At 46.7% G+C, this 23,174-nt stretch overlaps 2 protein-coding genes across 2 annotated transcripts; one reads left to right on the top strand and one right to left on the bottom strand.

Annotated features, from left to right (window-relative positions):
• Window positions 1–411: 411 nt before the first annotated feature.
• GTF3C2 (general transcription factor IIIC subunit 2) lies at window positions 412–22,936 on the top strand. Its single transcript, XM_021697427.2, is given in 20 exon segments — window positions 412–506; window positions 9,292–9,562; window positions 9,722–10,043; window positions 10,629–10,914; window positions 13,138–13,232; window positions 13,640–13,717; window positions 13,839–13,937; window positions 15,036–15,087; window positions 15,089–15,264; window positions 15,438–15,549; window positions 15,750–15,858; window positions 16,945–16,970; window positions 17,146–17,275; window positions 19,520–19,664; window positions 19,770–19,931; window positions 20,127–20,214; window positions 20,633–20,761; window positions 21,205–21,357; window positions 21,490–21,597; window positions 21,889–22,936. Coding segments are annotated over 19 exon segments (2,736 nt in total). The 5' UTR covers window positions 412–506; window positions 9,292–9,315; the 3' UTR covers window positions 22,108–22,936.
• On the bottom strand, window positions 4,310–4,558 carry LOC110587234 (60S ribosomal protein L39). The gene has a single exon (XM_021697428.2). It carries the CDS (start codon window positions 4,531–4,533, stop codon window positions 4,378–4,380), a length of 156 nt encoding a protein of 51 aa, XP_021553103.1. The 5' UTR covers window positions 4,534–4,558; the 3' UTR covers window positions 4,310–4,377.
• Window positions 22,937–23,174: the final 238 nt, after the last annotated feature.

Genomic DNA, 23,174 nt, shown 5'->3' with positions numbered 1-23,174 from the left:
TCTGTGTCCTCAGCTCGGACGGCGCCGGAGTAGTTATTCTCACTCCAGCCAGGCCCTGTCCGCTACACAGCCGGTAGCCTTGACCGTTAGGCAGGCTTCAGCGGCGACTAGGCCTACGCGCGCCCTACACTCGAGGCTCGCATACAGGCCCCGTGGGAAGCCGCGGGGCGCGACGGCCGTCACCGCGCAGGCGTCAATCTTCCTTTCTTGACACTGCAATTCCCAGAAGGCCACGCAGCGTCCCCGGCGCGGGTAAAGCCCGGGAGCCTCGCCCGCTCTGAAAGGGCGCGGGACTCTCGCCGCACTGCATTATGGAATACACAGTCTGAGAGAATGTCTTCGGGCCAAAGTACCCACGAAACTCACGTGTTTGCCTTGTGCATTGGCGGTAGGGGGATGGGGGGAGGGGGGTCAATAAAGAGTAGCTACCAGATTTCGTCATAAAACCGCGACCAGACAGGCGGCGCCATCTTCGAACTTGGACTTCCGGAAGGACTTTGGTGAGGGTGAGTGTACCGCAGCGGGGTGAGCGGGGGCCCCACGATTACTCCTCCTCCTCCTTTTCCCATAGCACTAAGATATTGGGAACCAACTCCCGACCCCGCTGTTCCTTCTCTGCATAGCATCGCGACCTGCAGTCCCCGCGCTGCTACAGAAACTATCACACTCCCCACCTCCTCTGTAGTGCAACCAGACATCCCTCATCCCTGCTAATCACGGCTCTTGCCTTCTTCCCCGACGCGGTGCGGTAACACGGCATCCTGTGTCCCGGCCGCGGCGCTGCTTACATTGCATCCCTCGGACTCAGCGAACCTACAGTAGTTCTGAGCCTCAGAAAACTCAGGGCTCGCTCCCAACGCAGGCTAGTGGTGGAAGCTACCCCCACACCCATGACTGAGAAAGGGCAGGCGATCACTCTTAGAGTGGTAGCGGGTTAGCCTCCTCATTCGGCTGTGTCCCAGCCTCTTCCTACATGAGGTTCTTCTAACCCCGGGGTTGTGCCCCGCGCGCTCCAACCCCATTGGCGCAGCCAAGGGCCAGTTATGTTTCCCTTCTGGTGCTTTTATCCCGCGGCAAGTAGGCTGTCTGCTGGGGAAGGCGGAGGAGGCGACTTCAGCCCCACCCGTAGTAACTCACTTTGTTAGAGAGGTGTAGTGTGTATGACGAAGCCTGTTCGCCCTAGCGGCATATTGTTAAACAAACTTAAGCCATTCCTGTTCCTTTGGTTACTTTTTGCCATCCCTTATTATCTAATGTACTATTATTTTCTTAATAGTTTTCTTTAAATTGGTTTGTTTTTCAAGTTTAAGTGCTTTAGTTTCAATCCAAGCAAGACAGATGAAACCGTGGGTTTCATGGGCTAAAGTTTTTTTGTTTTTGTTTTGAGAGAGCGCGCGCGCGCGCGGAGGGGAGTGTGGGGGAGGGGTAGAGGGAGTAGGGAATCTTAAGCTGGCTGCAAGCCCAGCGGGGAGCCGGATTCCAGAGCTCGGTCTCACGACCCTGAGATCACGACCTGAGCAGAAATCAAGAGTCTGAGGCTTAAATGACTGAGCCACCCTGGCGCCCCTATGGGCTAGAGTTTTTCATACAAGTTAAAATAAATACAGTTAAATAAAGTTCATTTTTGTATCACTAAAATCATCCTGCATAGCACCAGCTGCACTATAGGAACACTTTGGGAAATAGTGTATTAGACCAGTGTGTTTAAAGTAATTCCATACTTTAGGAACTGTGTTAACTAATTATTTTCCTTGACTGGGGAAATCCTGGCAGCCTTGAAGCAGTATTGCAAACAAGTTGAGGTGCAGATGTAAACTTATATAAACTCGGGGCGCTGGATGGCTCAGTCAGTTAAGCGGCTGCCTTCGGCTCTGGTCATGGTCCCAGGGTCTTAGGATCGAGCCCCACATCGGGCTCCCTGCTCCGCGGGGAAGCCTCCTTCTCCCTCTCCCACTCCCCCTGCTTGTGTTCCCTCTCTCGCTGTGTCTCTCTGTCAAATAAATAATAAAATCTTAAAAAATATATAGAGGGAGAGGCTCCTGGGTGGCTCAGTCGTTGGGCGTCTGCCTTCGCTCGGGTCATGATCTCGGGGTCTTGGGATCGAGCCCCGCATCGGGCTCTCTGCTCCGCGGGGAGCCTGCTTCTCCCTCTCCCACTCCCCCTGCTTGTGAGTTCCCTCTCCCGCTGTCTCTCTGTCAAATAAATCTTAAAAAAGAAAGAAAGAAAGAAAGAAACTTCTGTAAACTCTAGCACGAATTTATTAAACATTCCTTCCTTTACTTGTGTCTAGAATTTGTATTGTGAAATCATAAATGGAAATTGACCACCATACCCTGCTGCTGCCTTCTACAGGAGTGAATCCTTAAAGGGATTTTTTGCAGCTTGAGAAGTTAGTCGTTAAATCAACAAAGTTTTAATTATTGCACTTAACCATGTACCAGGTTCTAGATTCAATAGTGAATCAGGCAAGATCCTTTTGAAACTTTTTTTTTTTTTAAAGATTTTATTCATTTATTTGACAGAGAGAGACACAGCTAGAGAGGGAACACAAGCAGGGGGAGTGGGAGAGGGAGAAGCAGGCTTCCCGCTGAGCAGGGAGCCCGATGCAGGGCTCAATCCCAGGACCCTGGGATCATGATCTGAGCCGAAGGCAGATGCTTAACAACTGAGCCACCCAGGCGCCCCAAGATCCTTAGGAAACTTCCAAGTGAGACAGATATGAAGTACATAAATACCCATTTCTCTTATAATAGAATTCCACATGGACTGAAGAGCTACATTTAAGGGCACCTGGGTGGCTCAGTTAAGCGTCTCAGGTCATGATCCCCGGTCAGGGTCCCTGCTCAACAGGGAGCCTGTTTCTCCCTCTGCCTGCTACTCCCCCTGCTTGTGCTCTCTCTCTCTCTCTCTCAAATGAATAAATAAAATCTTAAAAAAAAAAAAAAAGTTACATTTAAGATTCAAACTAGAAAAAGTATTAGAAGAAAATAGGATATGTTTATATTAGGGTAGGAAATGGCCCTTTAAGACACAAAACAACTCATAAAGGAAAAGATTGAGAAATTTAACTCAGAAAATATAACTTCAGTTTAGCAAGAAACATTATAAACAAAGTTTTTTAAAAAGTAAAAACAAAGTGGGGCGCCTGGGTGGCTCAGTCGGTTGTGTCCAACTCTTGATTTCAGCTTAGGTCATGATCTCGGGGTATTGTCTGGAGCCTTCGGTATGGCTCCAAGCTCAGTGAAGAGTCAGCTTGAGATTCCCTCTCCCTCTTTCTCTGCCCCTCCCCCCTCTAAAATAATAAATAAATCTTTTTTAAAAAGTAGAAACAAAGTATTTGCAACAAAAATAACAGCTCCACAGATCAAAAAAGATTGATTTGTCCTGTAGAGGTATGGGCAAATTATATGTACAGGCAATTCATTAAAAAATACAGATGTCCCCCCCCCCCTCTCTGACAAAGAAATAAATCTTTTTTAAAAAATGGGGGTCCCTGGGTGGCTCAGTTGGTTAAGTGTCTGACAGCCTTTGGCTTAGGTCATGATCCCAGGGTCCTGGGATCTAGTCCCACATTGGGCTCCTTGCTCAGCAGGAAGCCTGCTTCTCCCTCTGCCTGCTGCTCCTCCTGCTTGTGCTCATGCTCTCTCTCTCAGACAAAGAAATAAAATCTTTAAAAAAAATGTATATAGATGTTCCAGGCGCCTGGGTGGCACAGTCATTTAAGTGACTGACTTTTGGTTTCAGCTCAGGTCCTGATTTGAGTGTTGGGAGATTGAGCCCCATGTGGTGCTCCACACTGAGCAAGGAGTCTGCTTGAGATTCTCTCTCCCTCTCCCCCTCATGCTTGTGCGCTTGCTCGCTCGCTCTCTCAAATCTTAAAAAAAAATACATATAGATAGCTAGATAGATAGATACATAGATGTCCAACAGATAAAAAGAAGTTGCTAACCTCAATCATTATCAGGACAATGCAAATAAATACAATAGGGAAGAATTCTTTCATGCATTAGATTGGCAAAAATTAAAGACTAGCAAGGGTGTGGTAAAATGGGTACAATTATAATTCTAAGGAACACTTGATAGTAACTAGGAAGAATGAGATATATATGTGTGTGTGTGTGTCTGTCTGTCTGTGTGTGTGTGTACTGATGTGGAAAATCTTTTTTTTTTTTTTTTTTGGGGGGAAAGGTCTCGCATTTATTACTGAACCAACCTACTGGTGTGGAGGTGTAGTCACAGAGAAAATCATTTCCATGATAAGACAAGTCTACGACCAGGTAGGAAGGATGTTTACAGAATGATAGAACACATGATCTTCATGCAGCTTAATTAAATATGTGTGCCAATTAAGTGTGTCATCTCATGATGGGTGACGCCTTACAGACCCAGCTTGGTTCTCCTCCAGTGCCTCCTCTTGGAGTTGTACCTGATCTTATTACCAGTTTTCATCCGAATCCACTGGGGAATGGGACGATTCTGCTTTTGTTTCTTGGCCAGGAATCGCTTGATTCTGAAAGTCTTGTGAGAAGACATGGTGAGAAGCAGCCAGCCATGCAGAGCAGGATGGCGGCGAAAAAGAGCTGATGTGGAAAATCTTTAAGGCATACATAGAAGTTCTCTTAACTGATACCTATTTAACTAGCTCCCCGTGTTAACTGACATTCCCCGTTTCCTCTGTAGAGTGTACAGACTGATGCCCATGGCACACTGAATGCTTGAAGCCTATAGGCTTTTCTCCTATAGGCCTGGTCATTCTCTCTCCACTGATTGAGTTGAATGCTTGCCAAGAGTCATTGTAATGGTTCTCAACATTTTTTATGTCAGTTAACTTGTCATTATATTTATATAATTGTGATATATGTTTAAATTTTAAAGAAATTTGAGTATGAAAGAGTTACTGCTATTAAAACTTTGTTGAAATGTGGCAGATAAATAGGTACTTTGTTATTCTTTACATTCTACATGTATTTACAAGTATTTTGTGTCAACTAAAAGTTTTATAAAAACAATTCTAAAAAAGAAAAGAAAGCAAACCAAGTTGAATGCTTTGGAAAGAAAAAAGAGGTACATTTGCCAAGGAACAAAGAGGCTGCCAAATAGGTGTGAGTGAGACAGCTGTAAAAGATCGAGGAAAATTTTGTAAAAATCTAAAATTTCATTGCACTTAAACTGCCTCTGAAGAAAAGAGAATGTTCCGAGAAAGGTGTGGTCAGTAGCGATCGTGCTGCTGAGAGATCAAGTTAAATGAGACTGAGAAGTGCCCATTGCATTAGTTGACCCAGCAATTATTGATGACTTCAGCCTCAGTGATGAGTTGGAGGGCAATATTCTAGTCAAAATGAAGCAGGGTAATTAAAACATCAAGGGCAGACAGTTCTTTAAAAGTTTGACTGTGAGAGGGAGGAGGAATGTGGGTTGAAGGATTGTTGTGTGTGTGTTAAGATGAGAATTAGAGACATTTAAATGCAGTTTGGAAACAACCAATGTAAAAGAAAAGGCTAAACAATTCCAGTGTCCTTAAGAGATGGGGGAGTAGAGCTAGAACACAAGTGGAAGTTGGGCTTAGAAAGTAGATGAGGGGTTCAGATGCAGGGAATGTTAGGCTCCTTGACCAGACATCGAAGTCTGTCCCACATAATGGCTTTGGGTTTTGTTTCGGAAATCAGAGGCAAAATCATCTGCTGAGAACCAGAGGATCAGAGGTTGGGGGTGAGGGAATGTGGGGGCTGACGAGAGAAAGTGTGATTGCTAGCACTCTGGCAGCTTAGATGCATGCGTAGAGAAAAAGGATGGTTGGTTCATCCAGGGCTTAAATTTTGCCAGTCCTGTGGAACAAAAAGACAAGAAAGGAACTTCATAATATCAACAAAAGTCTGATTAAAATAAAGGAATCTAAGGTAGATTGGATGTGGCCAACACCGGGAGAAACTGGAGAGATCAATGATGGTGGCTTGATATGGTTGAAGAATAGATAAAGTGATAGTAGTTGAGCAATCTAGCTATAATGATGGGAGGTTGTGATCAGATAGTAGGATGTCTTTGTGATTTCGGAGGTTAAAAGGATTTGTGAGACAAGGTCCAGTGTATTACAGTGAGTGAGTAGCAATGGGTTAGCTGAATGTTACGGACTTCAAAGGAACAGTTTTTACAAGATAGGGAGGACTGCTGGTCTACAAGTGCATTCGGAGAGGAACTGACAAGACACTGATCCCACCTTCTACAGTGTGGTCAGTGGGATGTGAGAGAAGGAAAAAACCTCCACTTGAGAGCCTGGAAAGCTAGAAATTTCAATTCCTGGAATTTTTTTCCATCCAAGATTTTGAATATGATAGGTCTTGCCAGTCAAATGTGCTCTCAAATTTGGACCCGAGTTTAGAGAGGAGAGAGGCAGGCCATACATTTTGCCAGTTCAGATTGTGGCAGGGGTATGATTGTTGACCTGGGAGCCGAGAAGGGTCTTCGCTCTTGAGTCAGGTCACTTTCTGATCAGTGCAAGGCAGTTCATGGAGCCATCAGCTGTGGCAGGAACTTCTTGATTCGCAGGTGCCTCCTCATCATGGCGTAGGAGAGGTCCTGTGGTTCTTGAACCAGCAGCTGCCAGACAACTTCCCATTTTGACCAGCCCTTGTTCCTAAACTGTCCCTCCTCACCCCCAACCCTCCCAGTGATCCTGCTTGCAGGTGGTTCTCAAACTTGCATGTGCATCCAAATAATCTGAAGGGCTTTGTGAAGACAAAAAGTGCTGGCCCCATCCCAGAGTTTCTGATTCAGTAGGTCTGGGATAGGACTGGAAATCTGCATTTTAACAAATTACCAAGTGATGCTGATGCTGCCAGGACCATGCTTTAGGAACCACTGATGTGAACCATGCATGTAATATCCAGTAGTAAATCCCTTTTAGCTGAACTGGCTAGAGAGGATTCTGTTCTATGTGCTCAACCTTGACCAACAGAGAGGTCAAATAATCATTTTATTCATGCCTTCTCTGTCCTTATCTACTTGATCTGTCAGTGGTTAAAAGAAGTAGTTCTTGGGACGCCTGGGTGGCTCAGTCGGTTAAGCGTCTGCCTTCAGCTCAGGTCATGATCCCAGGGTCCTGGGATTGAGTCCCTGAGCAGGGAGCCCGCTTCTCCCTCTCCCTCTGCCTGCAGCTCCCCCTGCTTATGCTCTCTCTCTCTCTCTGACAAATAAAGTCTTAAATAAATTAATTAAAAAAAAAAAGTAGTTCTTGTATTTCCTGAAGATTTTGCTTTGTTTTGATGCTATGTCATTTGATGTCTTAAGAGTTCATGACATTTATCTTTTATATAATTTGAAGTTTTATTTATTATCAAGTATTCCCTTTTTGTCCCATTTAATACTTTTTCCCCTGAATTCAGCTTTGTTGTTAACAAAACTCCTGTTTTCTTTGTGCCTACATTTGCCCTATATATTTTTATATCTTTTGACTTCCAACTCTTTGAGTTCCTTTGTTTTAGACATCTCTTTCAAAGGATATAGTTTGGCTTTTAAATCAAATCTTTATTCTTTTTTTTTTATTAATGGATGAATTGATCTTTGGTTATTGTTATAGTCATATCTTATGTCATCTTGTAGGTTTTTTCTTTTGTGTTTCTTTTATCTCAGTCTCTTACTCTGTAGCCTTTAAAACAATTCCTTCTGGTTCCTGTGGCCCACTAGGCATTTTGGAAGCAACATCGTATACTACTTTTGGTTCTGTTAAACATCCTTAAGGCATATACAGATCTATGGGGGATTCCTTCCTGAGATTTGAGCTATTTCGCTTTTGTCATAGACAGGCAGATTGTTCTGGCCAAAAACTGGGCCCTTGCAGAGTTCTGTGTTGCTCAGCTTTTTGGTTTGGTGTTCAGTGTTTTGTTTATCTCTGTCAGTTTACTTTTGCCCATGGTTGCACAAATGATTTTCTGGGTTTGGAAAAAAAGAATGAAGAGGGGCGCTGGGGTTACTCAGTCGGTTAAGTGACTGACTCATGGTTTTGGCTCAGGTCATGATCTCAGGGTCATGGGATCGGGCCCTGCCTTGGGCTCTGCTTCAGGCTCTGTGCTCAGCAGGAGTCTGCTTGAGACTCTCCCTCTCCTTCTGCCCCTCCCCTGCTCTGGTGTATGCATGAGTCCTCTCTCTCTCTCTTTTTCTCAAAAAAAAAAAAAAAAAAGATTCATGACAGTTTTTTAGTCCATTCTTCAATGTGGGAAAGGTCTCTTAATGTGGTAGGATGTTCCTTAATTATCTCCTAGCCATCCACCTCCCCTATTCAAGTAAAAGATTAATGGCAGGGCACTAGAGAACTCTTACTTATTATTAAATAAATCTATTCCTTGACTAGTATTCACAAAGATGGATATTAGCTCTAGGCATCCTCCTTCAATTTGGTCTAAATTTTATGTATCAGCAGCTATTTTTATTTATTTATTTATTAACATATAATTTATTTATTTCAGGGGTACAGTTCTGTGATTCATCAGCCTTACACAACACTCAGCGCTCACCACAACACATACCCTCCCCAGTGTCCATCACCCAGCCACCCCTCGGCAGCTATTCTTTGCAGTCTGTTCCTAGGAGGTTTAGGAAGATTTTTTCATCCTCTCTTTTTATTTTTTGAGGGGAAGACGGTGATTCATTTCATTGGGTTTTAAGGAAAGAAGTTGAATAATTGTCCATTCACTGCATTATCCTTACGAGTAAACTTAAGAGCTTTAAATTAAACTGGCTGAAGAGGGCGCCTGGGTGGCTCAGTCGGTTAAGCGACTGCCTTCGGCTCAGGTCATGATCCTGGAGTCCCGGGATCGAGTCCCGCATCGGGCTCCCTGCTGGGTGGAGAGTCTGCTTCTTCCTCTGACCCTCCTCCCTCTCGTGCTCTCTGTCTCTCATTCTCTCTCTCGCAAATAAATAAAATCTTAAAAAAAAAAAAAATTAAAAAAAAATAAACTGGCTGAAGAATATAATGCTTGGCACATAGTAAGCATTTAATAAATAAATGGTAGCTTTCTTATAATCTGTTTATCGCTAGCTCTGCTAGTGTGTAAGTTCCATGAGGGCAGGGATCTTGTCTGTCTTGCTTATTGTCATGTTACCAGTTCCTAGAACGGTGCCTGACATAGAAGATGCTTAGTAATTATTGCTGTATGAATGAGTGATCAGGGAGTGATTGGGTTTCTGGCTGGGGGGTGGGCAGTGGGTGGGATGGGAGGAGAAAAGATAGGAAAGTAGAAAAATCTGAGCCAGTGCAAATACCTTTTGCCTTCTACTCATGTGTATGTCTCTATGCAGGGGCAGCCATTTTAGGGGGTGCTGATGGATACCTGCGGGGTCGGCTGTGTTGCCCTGGGGGAGGCCGGCCCCGTGGGGAACATGACTGTGGTAGTCTCTCCTGGACAAGAGGTGCTAAATCAGCTTGATGTCAGGGCCTCTTCAGAAACAACTAGTGCTGAGGCTTCCATAGAGATGTCTTTACCTACACCTTTGCCTGGATTTGAGGATTCTCTTGATGAGAGGAGGCTCCCTGCAGAACAAGAAAGCCTCTCCAGACTTGAACAGCAAGGTATGTACCTTGTCCTTTCCTATTTTTATCTCCCCATGCTTAGCTTAAGATGAAAGAGAGCAAGGTGAGCTCACAGGATCTTACCGACCTGGGTATGGTATAATCTATTCCACAGAGGTTTGAACTCTGGTTTCATCTCACCCATATTCTTCTCTACAGATCTTTCTTCAGAGATGTCAAAGGTCTCAAAGCCTAGGGCCTCAAAGCCTGGCCGGAAGAGAGGTGGTAGCACACGGAAAGGCCCCAAAAGGCCCCAACAACCTAATCCTCCATCAGCCCCTCTGGTTCCTGGTCTCTTAGATCAATCCAACCCTCTGTCCGCCCCCATGCCTAAGAAACGAGGTCGAAGGTCCAAGGCAGAGCTGCTACTGCTGAAGTTGTCCAAAGACCTAGATCAGCCAGAGTCTCCACCTCCAAAGAGGCCCCCTGAGGACTTTGAGACCCCTCCTGGGGAACGACCCCGCCGAAGGGCTGCCCAAGTGTAAGGATTGTGGGGCGCACCTTGGTGGAGGGCGGTCGGGGTGAAGGGTTGGCGGGGGCAGATGTTGGAGAGCTGAGAGGCTGTGACGAGTTGTCAGGTAAGCGGGGGGTAGCGTCTGGGTTCTGGGGACTTGAGCCATCTTCTAGCTCTTACCACAGCAACTTTTTTATCTGTTGCTGAGTTTGTCCAGGAGATTGCTTTCTGTGCCTTGTATTCTGTCACATTTTTCAGTTTCCTCCAGGTCTTCATTGTGATTTTCCCCGCCCAGTATCTGTTGGTCTCTGTGTGCCCTTCCATTCTTCTCTGGGCTCTTACTGTTCTCTAACTGTGGTAGAGTGCAAGTGCCTTGGACTTGGAGTTGGCTGACCTGGGTTCAGATTCCACATATGTGATCTGAGTCCTCTCTTGGCCAAGTCCCTTAACTTCCCTAAATCTCTGGTTCTTTATCAAAGGGGGAGGGGAAATGAATAGCTGCTTCACAGGGTCACTGGGCAGATCCAGTGAGATAATCGGTCAAGTGTCTGGAAAAGTGGGTTCTCAATTAAGTGTTTGTGAGTATGGCTCTGACTCTGCCCTGTCCCGCAGGGCACTTCTGTACCTTCAGGAACTGGCTGAAGAGCTCTCAACGGCCCTGCCCGCTCCAGTGTCCTGTCCTGAGAGCCCCAAGGTGAGCAGCCCTGCCAAACCGAAGAAAAACCGGCAGCAGGCAGCCTGTCAAGGTGGAGAAGAAGAAGATGACACTGCACGGGATGAAGACTTCGTTCTCCAGGTTGAGGCTGAAGATGGAGATGAAAGCGAGGGCCCAAGTGAGAGCTCCTCTGACCCTGAGCCTGTGGTGCCTCAAAGCACCCCACGAGGATCCACTTCAGGGGTAATCTGAGTGAACAAGAAAGCGAACGGAGAGGTAGAGGGATTGTTAGGGGGGTCTGCAGGGTGCCCTAGCGGAAAGCTTTGGCCTAGTAACTAACTGATGGCCAAAATAAGTAAACGAAGAAATGAAAAAACAGCTGAGCAGGCGGGGGCTGGGCGTGTAAGTGCATGAGGTTACTCATTCAGCTATCGAGTACCTCCTCTGCACTAGGAAACGCACATGACTAAGACAGCCTCCTGCCTCACAGACTCCACTGTGTGATGAGGGCTTCACCAGGAGGGAACCAAATGCTTTTGGCGTGTCGAGGAGGGCAGTGAACTGCTGGGGCTTCACAGACAAGTGATAGCTGGGCTAGGTCTTGAAAGGTGAACAGGAGTTTGCCAGAGAGAGTGGTTTTCCTGGGAATTCCCAGGACAGGGCACTAAAGCAGGCAGAGCTGTTGAGAGCTCTCAGCAAGTTCCCAAAGGTATAGAAATGCCCTGTGGGACCAGCAGGGGCGGGGGCGGGGGATTAAACTTGAGAGGATGGAAGGACAGACTGGTAGGAGCCAACACAGGTGTTTGTATGTTTATTGAATTGTGATAAAATATACATAACATAAAATTTGCCATTTAAAAATGTAAATTATTTTGGGGGTGCCGGGGTGGCTCAGTCCATTGAGCATCCAACTCTTGATTTTGGCGCAGGTCATGATCTCACGGTTGTGAGATCGAGCCCCGTGTCAGGCTCCATGCTAGGCGTGGAGCCTGCTTGAGATTCTCTCTCCCCTCTCCCTCTGCTCCCCCCCCCCCACAAAAAAATACAACTGAGTGGCATTAGGCCATTCCTAGTGTTGTGCAGCCATCACTGTTACCCATTTCCAAAACATTTTCATCATCACAGAAACTCTGTGCAACAAAGGTTTTTAAGTAGAAAAATAACGTGATCAGTTAGGACGATAGGTCAGTCTGCAGTGGACAGTCAGAAAATAGCTTTGGTTATCCAGGTCATGATAGGGAGAGCCTGGATCAGGCTGTGAAGCAAGCCAAGGTGGGGGGCAGGTGCAAGAGACATTTTAGAGAGTTAGCGGCACTTGGCAGTTGCTGGAAAGGAAGGAGTAGGAGTTTCTAGCTTAGATGGTGCTCTTAAGTGCTAGACTTCGGGACAGAGGAACGGTGGGAGCAGGGGAGGAGTGAGGGTGAGCAGGGGAGGTGATGGGCTCATTTTCTGACATGCTGAGTTGGAGGTGCCTGTGTGCCATGAGCTGTCCTACTGGAGATGTCTGGTTGCCAGTCATGTGCATGGACGTGTGCCTTCCTTGTCTCAAGCGCAACATTTAAGGGAACACCAAACCCCTCAGTAATCAAGATAAATATTTTGATGCAACATTTTAACAAATAAAGGTAATGCAGGGCGCCTCCATGGCTCGGGCGGCCAAGCATCTGCCTTAGGCTCAGGTCATGATCCTGGGGTCCTGGGATCAAGCCCCAGATTGGGCTCCCTGCTCAGTGGGGAGTCTGCTTCTCCCTCTCCCTCTCCCTCTGCCCCTTCCCCCGTTCGTGCTCTCTGTCTCGCACTCTCTCTCTCAAATAAATAAAATCTTAAAAAGAAATGCAACAAATTTATGGTGAACAAAATATCAAAGTTTTAAATAAAAACAGGAACTGTATTACTGATTTTCCTTTTGCCTTAGGCTCTATAATATGGGTTGGCACCACACTGTAAAAGTCTAGAATTTGTAGGAAAGCTAAAACTGGGTAAAGTTTACATTTACTAAGAAGTCAACGATGGTAGTCAAAGCCGTGGACATGGGATGAGAGTATATGTATAGAGGGCTGAGGAGAAGACAGAGGGACTCTGGGAAACACTATCATTACCCAAACCTGTCAGAGGAGGGAGTGCCGGTGGGGGAATATCAGAGAGGCAGGAAGAATAAGGAGACGCTATCCCATGGGGCAGGGGTTTCAGGAAGCAAATGGGAGTCCTCTGAACCAAATGCCTTGGAGACGCCGAGGAAGGTGAACAGAAAATACGTAACAGGCTTTGCAGTTCTGATGGAGGAGTGGGAGCAGAAGGTGGAGAAGTCATTGTAATGGCGGAAACATCAGTCTTTTAAGATGCTGATAGGTCAGCTAGAGAGGAAGCAGTGCCAAGAAAAGTAGAAGCTGGGAAAGCTGCCTTCTGGGGACTTTATCTTATCTATAAAATTCTCTCCCTTATACTTTTTTCCCATTTGCTCCTCAGAAGCAGAAGCCACACTGCCGGGGAATGGCTCCCAATGGCTTACCAAATCACATCATGGCTCCTGTTTGGAAGTGCCTCCATCTCACCAAGGACCTGTGAGACTTGAGGAAGGGGGCTGGGGATGAGAAGGTGGTGGTGTGCAAAGGACCATCTAGAAGTGGGGCCATGGGAAAGAGGGCACTCCCAGGGCAGGACACTGAAGACATTCATAACTAAAAGGCACTGCTCCAAAGGCGAGAGCTCCAGAGCTGTGCTGTCCAACATAGTAGCCTCTAGCTGTGTTTGGCCATTTAAATGTAATTTAAAGTTAATTAAAATTAAAAGTCCAGTCTCTCAGTTACACTAGCCACATTTCAAGTGCCCAGTAGCTACGTGGAGTGAGTGGCTAGTGTATCTGTCAGCACAGATGATAGATCACTTCCATCATTGTAGAAAGGTTTACTGGACAGCGCTGCTCTAGAATTTCTCTTTTCCTTCATTAATGCTTCTTCTGTTCCTCCAGCCGAGAGCAGAAGCATTCATACTGGGAGTTTGCAGAATGGATTCCGTTGGCCTGGAAGTGGCACTTGTTATCTGAACTGTAAGTTAAAGAGAGATTCTGAAGCTGGGAAGGGGTGACACCCCTAAAGACAGGAGGGCGACAGGGAATCCTGGGATGGGTGAAACTTCCAAACTCACACTGTTGTCTTCCCCGCCACCAGTGAGGCAGCTCCCTACCTGCCCCAGGAAGAGAAGTCTCCACTGTTTTCTGTCCAGCGTGAAGGACTTCCTGAGGACGGCACACTCTACCGAATAAACAGGTGAAGATTGCGTATCTGTTTCTGATTCTAGGAGATAGAAATAGAAAAAATGAGTATTGAGAGGGATGACAGATTGGCCCTGTTCTTCCCCTGATGCTGTTCCAGGGGGTCCCAAGGTAGGAGTCCTGGCTAGATCTGGTTAACCCGCTCTAATTTGCAGTGCTCATCACTGCTGGCCAGACTGAGGGAAGTGAGGGAGATGGAGGGCCAGTTTACCAGGTCACATCTGCTCAGATAGACCCAGACAGACTGGCCCTGGAGAGAACACTGTAGTAGACCAGAACGCACAGCCTCTCCTCTTTGAAGGTGAACTAGAGCTAGACAGGCTTTGGAAGGAAAGGAGGCAGATACAGATGGTGCTCGGGACTGTTCTCACCCATAGACCTTCTTGCTATTCTGGCCCCTGCTTAGGCCAGTTCATACCGGCGCCAGCTGGAGCTCCCATTCTGTCCTCATTACCTTTTCTTTTTTTTAAAGACTTAATTTTTTTGGAGCAGTTTTAGGTTCACAGCAAAACTAAGAGGAAGGTGCAGAGATCTCCCATATACGCCCGTCCCCTCCTCCACATGCACACATCCTCCCCTGTTATCAACATCCCCCACCAGAGGGCACGTGTGTGACAGTTGATGACCCGCTACTGACACAGCAGCCCTCGAAGTCCATAAGTTACATTAGGGGTCACTTTCGGTGTTGTGCTTTCTGTGGGTTTGGACAAATGTGTAGTGACCTGTCTCTATTGTTAGGATACCATACAGAGTAGTTTCACTGCCCTAAAAATCCTCTGTGCTCTAACCGCTCATCCTGCCCTCCCCTCTAACCCGTCGCTATCACGGATCTTTTGATGTCTTTATAGTTTTGCCTTTTCCAAAATGTCCCATAGTTGGGATCACACAGTGTGTAGCCTTTTGGGGTGGGCTTCTTTCACTTAATGATACGCATTTAAGGTTCCTCCATGCCTTTTCATGGTTTGATAGGTCATTTCTTTTTAGTGCCAAATAATATTCCATTGTTTGGATGTTAATTTATCCATTCACCTACTGAAGTCCTTAATACCTTTTGTTAATTCCTTTCTTCATCCCATCTTTGATTTTTCTTTAGATTTAGCTCGATCACAGCACACCCAGAGCGCTGGGATGTGTCCTTCTTCACGGGGGGGGCCCCTCTGGGCTCTGGACTGGTGTCCGGTGCCAGAGGGGGCGGCAGCTTCGCAGTATGTGGCCCTTTTCTCCAGCCCTGACATGAATGAGACACACCCACTGAGCCAGCTTCATTCGGGTCCTGGGCTGCTCCAAGTCTGGGGCCTTGGGACCTTGCAACAGGAAAGCTGGTGAGGTGGGGCTGGGGCGCTGCCATGGGAGTGTGGTTGAGGAGGAGATAACCTGGGCAGGGAAGCTGGGGAGGGGAGTTGGGGGGCCTGGATGAGATGGGGTGGAGCACAGGCTCTGGCGGCCCTCGGCCCCTTCTCCCTGCCCATTTGCCCCATATACTTTCTCTCCTCAGTCCTGGCAACAGGGCTCACTTTGTCTATGGGATTGCTTGTGACCACGGCTGCATCTGGGACCTCAAGTTCTGCCCCAGTGGAGCATGGGAACTTCCAGGCACCCCTCGGAAGGTACCTCCGTGTTGGTTGTGGGATGCCTTAGGACTCACAGGCAGAACAGAGAGGCCCTATGAGTTCCCAGAGTTGACAGAGAGCGGAGGATGGAGTCTTCCCAGCAAATCCCTGTCATTTCCAGGGACCAGAACCTCAAAAGTTTTCTAAGAAGCCCTGAAGGCGGCAAGCCTCAGCACAGATCTGGTCTCCCCCTCTAGGCTCCTCTCCTGCCCAGGTTGGGCCTCTTGGCTCTTGCCTGCTCCGACGGGAAGGTGCTGCTGTTCAGTCTGCCCCATCCGGAGGCCCTGCTGGCTCAGCAGTCCCCAGGTGAGTAGCACAGTAGCCCAGGGGGCGTGGTGCTACCATAGCTGGCCTGTCCATCTCTCCTGAAAGTCCTCCCGGCCCAGCCTCTGGGACAGAGCCTCACTTAGCACCCCACTCACTCTGACTTCACACCTCTTGTCCTCAACCTCTCTCTTTAGCAGCCTGCAAGGGGTACTCTCTCCTGCAGTCTTATCACTGGGCTCTTTCAGCCCACTCCCCTTCTCCCCCTTTCCCTGCTCTGTGCTCTCAGGCTCTCCCCTCCTGCTGCCACAGCTGATTGGCTGTGTAAAGAACTGCTAAGGCTGATCTCCCCTGCCATACTCTTCTCCTTCCCCCAGTCCTGTGCTTGACCTCTCCTGTCCTAACTGCCACGTACACATAAACACAGTCTCTGTTGGGAAGAGAGGGAGAGAATGTAGAGCTGAAGATGAGCCAGAAGAGGAAGGGGTTAACGAGAGGCATCTCCCGTTTGTCAAATTTGTTTTTCAGCTGTACTGAGTATGTAAGGAAGAGGGCACCCAGGTTTGAGCCCCGAGAAATCCCATATTTGGTGGTCTGGCAGAGGAGTGGGCTGAGGAGCAAATAGGCAGTGAGGAAGTGAAGACAGATGCATGGATAATTCTTTCAAGTAGATTGGCTGTGAAGAACACATAGATGAGGGTGGTGCTGGAGGTGAATAAGGGGGAAAGGAAGGGTTTGGTTTGTGTGTTTGTTTCATTTAGTTAAAAGACTGTAGTGCATGTTTATGTCTGAATATGAGAATGACCCAGTAAGGAGAGAGAAAGTGGATCATTCAGGAGAAAGGAAAGATAACCAAATGAGCGAAGTTCTGGAAAAGGTGAGAGAGGGTGGGGAGGGAGCGGAGTGGAACAATTAGCCATTCTGATAGGAGGAAGGACACACTCAAGTACAACATGGGGGAAAAAGAAGATGGGGGCAGGTAGAGGTAGATTCATCAATGTGCTGGAAGAAAGATAGCTGTCAGGGAAGGTCATTGTCAGATCAGGGGGGCTGATCTAAGAGCAAGGCAGGGCAGGACGTCAGTCCTCTGTTCCCAGAGCATCAGTTACTGCTCTTCTTCCCTCACAGATGCAATGAAGCCCGCCATCTATAAGGTGAGTGAGGAACCTGCTACCTTAGCCAAGGCTCCATCTTCTCGAGCCTCCCTTTCTGATTCCACAGTGAGTCTCCTTCTGCCTCTCCCCGTCTGCGGAATTAAACACTGATTTGAGCCTTTGTTGCAAATGGTAAGTATCCCTAACCCTAGTCCCGGCTCTTCTGTCCCTGCAGGTACAATGTGTGGCAACCCTTCAGGTAGGGTCTATGCAAGCTTCGGACCCCTCTGAGTGCGGTCAGTGCCTTAGCCTGGCCTGGATGCCCACCCGGCCCCATCACCACCTGGCTGCTGGCTACTATAATGGTAAAAAAACAAAACTTTATATATGCTTGTTTTTTGGTGGTGGTTTCCTTTTTGGTTCAATGCTGGACATTATGTTTAAGCAATGTAAAAAAAATACAAAGAAGAAAGAAAAAAGTCACTAGAATTTTTCTACTCAGAAAAACATAGTTAAGAACAAATGAACAGGGGCACCTGGGTGGCTCAGTAGGTTAAGCGTCTGCCTTTGGCTCAGTCATGATTTCGAGGTCCTGGGATCGAGCCCTGCATCGGGCTCCCTGCTCAGTAGGGAGTCTGCTTCTTCCTCTCCCTCTGCCCCTCCCCCCAGCTCATGCTCTCACTCGCTCGTGCTCTCTCTCAATAAAATCTTTAAAAACAAAAAGAGGGGATGAACATCATTTCATGGAGTTCTCTATGCATATATAAAGATAAAAAGATCAGATGGTGAGAGAGAGCATTCTATAGTGATGGGATTATACTATATAAGCTATTTTAAAGATTTTATTTTTAAGTAATCACAGCCAACGTGGGGCTTGAACTCACAACCCCGAGGTCAAGAGTCGCATGCTCCACCGACTGAGCCAGCCAAGTGCCCCTACATAAGCTATTTTAAATGAAAATGTGTGAAATTTAATTACAGTTTAATTTTTATAAAAGAGAAAGACTGAATTGAAACTGAGAGATGGGCTAAGCTCCCCATAAATGTTCCTTCACCACAGAGATGTTAGTTCCTTAAAGATACACTTAAGGTTTAAAAGGGGAGGGAAAAGGATCATAGATAAAGAGGATTCCGGTAGTTGAAGTCCACAGGCGACAATTTCACGGTTAGACCTCCTCAGTAGTCTTGCCCCAGGAGGTCAGGAAATTAGCACTCTCACGCTTCTTCCTGTCCTTCTCTGTCTTTTATGTGTGTTTCCTTTGGTGCGGTGATTCTTACATCATCAGGGTGCATCATTCTTGATGCTGTCTTGCTGTCCTAATTCCCCGAGTTACAATTCTGCATTGAAATGATCACACATGTCCACCGGTCTGTCCCTCTCAGTCTGCTCTTGTTGCTACGTGACCGATACGACTCAGCTCGAGTTTGCTGCCAATAAGCTTTTCCAAGAAAGGTTCATAGGTGCTACATTTCCTGAGTTTTTAGCTACAAATAGTTTCCCCAGCTATTGTTTATTAAATTTTTACTGTTGGGGCGCCTGGGTGGCTCGGTCGGTTAAGCATCTGCCTTCGGTTCAGGTCATGATCCTGGGGTCCTGGGATCGAGTCCCGCATCGGGCTCCCTGCTCGGCAAGGAGTCTGCTTCTCCCCCCACCCCACTCATGCTCTCTCTCTCTCAAATAAATAAAATCTTTAAAAAAAATAAATTCTTACTGTTCTTTAATTTGTCTTTTATTTTTATCAATGTTATGCTTTTGATACCCTCCTCTGCCGGCCTGGTCAGGGGGCAGCTTGTTTTGGGTCAGCAGAGTTAGTTCCTATTTGTTCATTTGTTTTCTGTTTCTCTGCATCTTGTTGCTTTTGGCTCCTTGCCTGTTCTCTCTGTCTTAGAGCAGAGTTGGCAGACGTTTCTCTAAAGGTGCAGATAATGAATATTTTATGCCTTGTGGGCTGTTTGACCATTGGAACTACTCAGCTCTGCCATTGAGTGATGAAGGTAGCCATACATTAGGTAAACGAATGGGTGTCACTGTTCCAGTCAGACTATTTACCAAAGCAGGCAGCAGGCTGTATTGGCCCAAGGGCTGTAGTTCGCCAACCCTTGTCCTAGAGGGTTTATGCTTTAAAAAAAAAAATCCCTTTGGGGTGCCTGAGTGGCTCAGTCGTTAAGCGTCTGCCTTCGGTTCAGGTCATGATCCCAGGGTCCTGGGATCTAGCCCCGCATTGGGAAACTGCTTCTCCCTCTCCCACTCCCCCTGCTTGTGTTCCCTCTCTCGCTGTGTCTCTGCCTGTCAAATAAATAAATAAAATCTTTAAGAAATAAATAAATAAATCCCTTTGTTTCTATTTAGTAGGGAATAGAGGCTATTGGGTGTATTCAGTCTATCTTTCAACCACAAGTCCCAGACTGAGCTATTTTTTGTTGATGAGAGTTGGAGCTAAAATACCACGGAGGGAATGTTGGCTAGCTAATCATGATCCCTATATCCTTTCATAAGGGGGTCACATCTGAGGGTAAAAGGCAAAGTTCCTAGGAGCCCAGAGAAAGATATTAGAGCAAAAGGAGAGAGAACTTGCCTCTAATACCTATACATTCTATCCCTGTCTCAGGCATGGTGGTTTTCTGGAACCTTCCGACTAACTCACCCCTGCAGCGGATACGGCTCTCTGACGGCTCCTTGAAGCTCTACCCCTTCCAGTGTTTCCTAGCCCATGACCAGGCTGTGCGTACCCTTCAGTGGTGCAAAGCTAACAGGTACAGGACAGGAGAGCTGTGGGGTGGGAGGTGAGGCCCGGGAAGGCCGGTGCTCCGAGACTTGCTCAGATTTGATCTTCTCCCTCTTATACCCTCTTTCCACAGTCATTTCCTCGTCTCTGCGGGGAGTGACCGCAAAATAAAATTCTGGGACCTTCGACGACCGTATGAACCCATAAACTCTATCAAGCGCTTCTTGAGTACAGAGCTGGCCTGGCTGCTTCCCTACAATGGTGTCACTGTGGCTCAGGACAACTGCTATGCCTCGTACGGCAGGATGCAGATGGGAGGAGCTCTAGGGACAGGCCCTAAGGGTTGGGGTGCAAAGTGTGCCAGATAGTGTGGGGTGAGGAGGGGTGAGAGTTGTTTCATTGAGGTAATTTGAATTCTGGAAGGAATTGGGAAAGGGAAATGAATGCTGTTTTGGAGAAAAGAAAGTTTTATTTTGTCTTTCTCTTACAGTTATGGACTTTGTGGGATTCATTATATCGATGCTGGTTACCTTGGTTTCAAGGCCTATTTCACTGCTCCTCGAAAAGGCACTGTCTGGGTGAGCCCATCTTCGTTACACAGGAAAACGATTCCTTTACTCACCTCCTGGTGGTTGGGAAGAGGCAGTAGTTTTGCATAGAAGTAGATAGATGTATGGTAACTGTATCATCAGGGATAAATGTTAGGATAAACCCTTTTTTTTTTTAAATTTAAATTCAACTAATTAACATATAATGTATTATTAGTTTCAGAGGTAGGGTTCAGTGATTCATCAGTTTTATATAACACCCAGTGCTCATTACATTATGTGCCCTCCTTAATGTCCATCCCCCAGTGACCCCATCCCTCCATCCGATAAACTCATTTTTGTTTTTCTGTGTGTCTTCCACTTCAGACTGTGCGGCTGTTTCCAGCTCACAGAACGGAAACAGTATGAGTGAATGAATGAATGAAAGAAATCTGTCTCTTCTTATTAGAGTCTTTCAGGATCCGACTGGCTTGGGACAATAGCCGCAGGAGATATATCCGGGGAGCTCATTGCAGCCATACTGCCTGATATGGCACTGAACCCAATAAATGTCAAGCGACCTGTAGAGAGAAGATTCGTACGTATATGAATATTTAATGGTAGCACCATCTGTTGGGTCCTAATCCACATGACCTCCTAAGTTAGAACTGTAAATTTGGATTAGGTCTCCCAGACCTGATATTGTCCCTGGAAGTCTTAGCACAAAGTTGTACATCATCTTCCCTACCCTAGTGCATCTGTGCATGTGTTTAAACATACTACCTTCTTCCGTCTTTAAGTCTTTCTTGCCCAAAACCAATTTTCTCTCTCTCCTTTTTTTTTTTTTTTTTTTTTTTAAGTAGGCTCCATGCCCAGCGTGGAGCCCAACGCAGGGCTTGAACTCACGACCCTGAGATCAAGACCTGAGCTGAGATCAAGAGTCGGACGCTTAACCGACTGAACCACCCAGGCGCCCCATCAATTTTCTCTTTTATTCTGTCTCCAGTATTATAGGACCTAATCTCATGGTCTCCTTTCTAGCCTATATATAAAGCAGATCTGATGCCGTATCAGGACAGTCCTGAAGGTCGAGACCATTCTTCTACTTCATCTGAGGCCCCCAACCCTCCTAAAGCTCGAACTTACGCTGAAACTGTCAACCATCACTACTTGCTCTTTCAAGACACAGATTTGGTAAATTGAGGCCAGGAGAATGGGTGTGGCATTTTAAAAAAGAAAATTTTAGTCCTGGTACAGTAGGGCATTGTAAGGAGTTGCAGCACAAAGATGCAAGACTGAGAAGCTGGCTTTCTCCCTCCTCCCCAGGGTTCCTTCCACGATCTCCTCCATAGGGAGCCAATGCTGCGCATGCAGGAAGGAGAGGGTCATTCGCAGCTCTGCCTGGACCGGCTGCAGCTAGAGGCTATTCACAAGGTAAAAACCTTGTCTCTCATCTTCTCCACCCTTCTTCACTCTCATTTCCTCCCAGCTCTGAAGCTACGATCAATGAAACGGGGGATGAAAAGGTAGCAGAGGGAAGGAAGGAAGACCGCTCTGGCAACCTGATCCTCCAGAGCATGATAGACCTACCTCTTTCCTGCCTCTCTCACCCCATCATGATCCTATCCTTTCAGATTGTTGCCCTTTTTCTCCCCTTCTTACAACTAGGATTCACCCTAAAGCACCAACTGTGAACATCTCTCTTGCTTTCAATTCTCTTCTCAGGTCCGCTTCAGCCCAAACCTGGATTCCTATGGATGGCTGGTATCTGGGGGACAGTCTGGGCTGGTTCGGATCCATTTTGTCCGTGGACTCACCTCACCCCTGGGCCACCGTATGCAGCTTGAGAGTCGAGCCCACTTCAGTGCTATGTTCCAGCCGTCCTCCCCAATTAAAGGGCCTGGCTTCCCTCCAACCAGCCATCGCCTTTTGCCCGGTCCCTAGTCGTGGTCCACACAGGACCTTTGGAATGAAATCTGCCAGGAACAAATGGCCCCCCATGCACAGAGCCATAGGAACTGGGGTCTTCATGGATAGTGATGCTGCCAGACCTGGACCTTTAGATCTGCCTTGCCAGGACTCCTTAGATACCTCTCCTTCCACAGACTTCTGTCATCACAGCCCCCTGCGGGCGGGGGGGCTATCCCTCCAGAAACTCTCAAGGCTCCTCAGCCTACAGCTATGGCTCATGAGTAACACTCAGGCCTGACCTAGGCTTGGAAGTCAAATAGCTCATATTGAGCATATTGTGAAGTGGGTAAAACTAAGTAAAGGTACTGGGTGTTTTTGAGACCACACGTGAGTGGGTGTTTGGAGAACTGGAGAGGGTATCCGCATGAAGGCTCCTGTGTGACTATATTCCAGGATCCAGTATTACTGCCTTCTCAACTTCCTCTTTAGAGTAACCAACACACATGCCCAGGAGGGGTGATAGTAATTTATTGGACTGAAGCTGCTTACAGTTAAACTTCTTTAACTGAGGAACACCACAAACACCCTACCAGGAGAACAGTGGCTCAGATCTTACTTGCTCCTGCTTATGAAATATTCCCAATCACTGGTCGTCTGACCCTACTTGAACACTCCTAGGCAGTCATGTTTTAAAAAAATCTTCCTTTATATCAAGTCAAAGAGTATACTTCTATAAATTTCACCATGGGTATTAGGAAATCTAGTCATTTTTCCCTGTGATTGCCTTTTTAAGTATATTTAAAAATAGCTATCATGTGTTTCCCAAGTCTTTTCTTCTGTAGATTAAATATCTTCAGTTACTTTAACCATTCTTTACACGTCATGATTTTTGGTCCTTCATGATACTGTCACATTGTTGACTTATTAAACATGTCTGGCTACTTTATTTCAAATCTTTATATAGGAGGTGTTTAAAACCCAAGTACTGTAATGTATTGTTATATCTTCTCTTGTTAGAGTCCTCTTGCGGGATGCTGCAGACTCATAGGGAATGCAGTACTGCCTCCTAACCAAAGACAGACCCCAGCAATGAGAAATAG

This window comes from Neomonachus schauinslandi, chromosome 10 (genome assembly GCF_002201575.2).
Source record: "Neomonachus schauinslandi chromosome 10, ASM220157v2, whole genome shotgun sequence".
In the NCBI taxonomy this organism is placed as follows: Eukaryota; Metazoa; Chordata; class Mammalia; order Carnivora; family Phocidae; genus Neomonachus; species Neomonachus schauinslandi.
The sequence above is the reverse complement of the archived record's forward strand: the minus strand, read 5'-3'. Positions and strand labels throughout refer to the sequence as shown.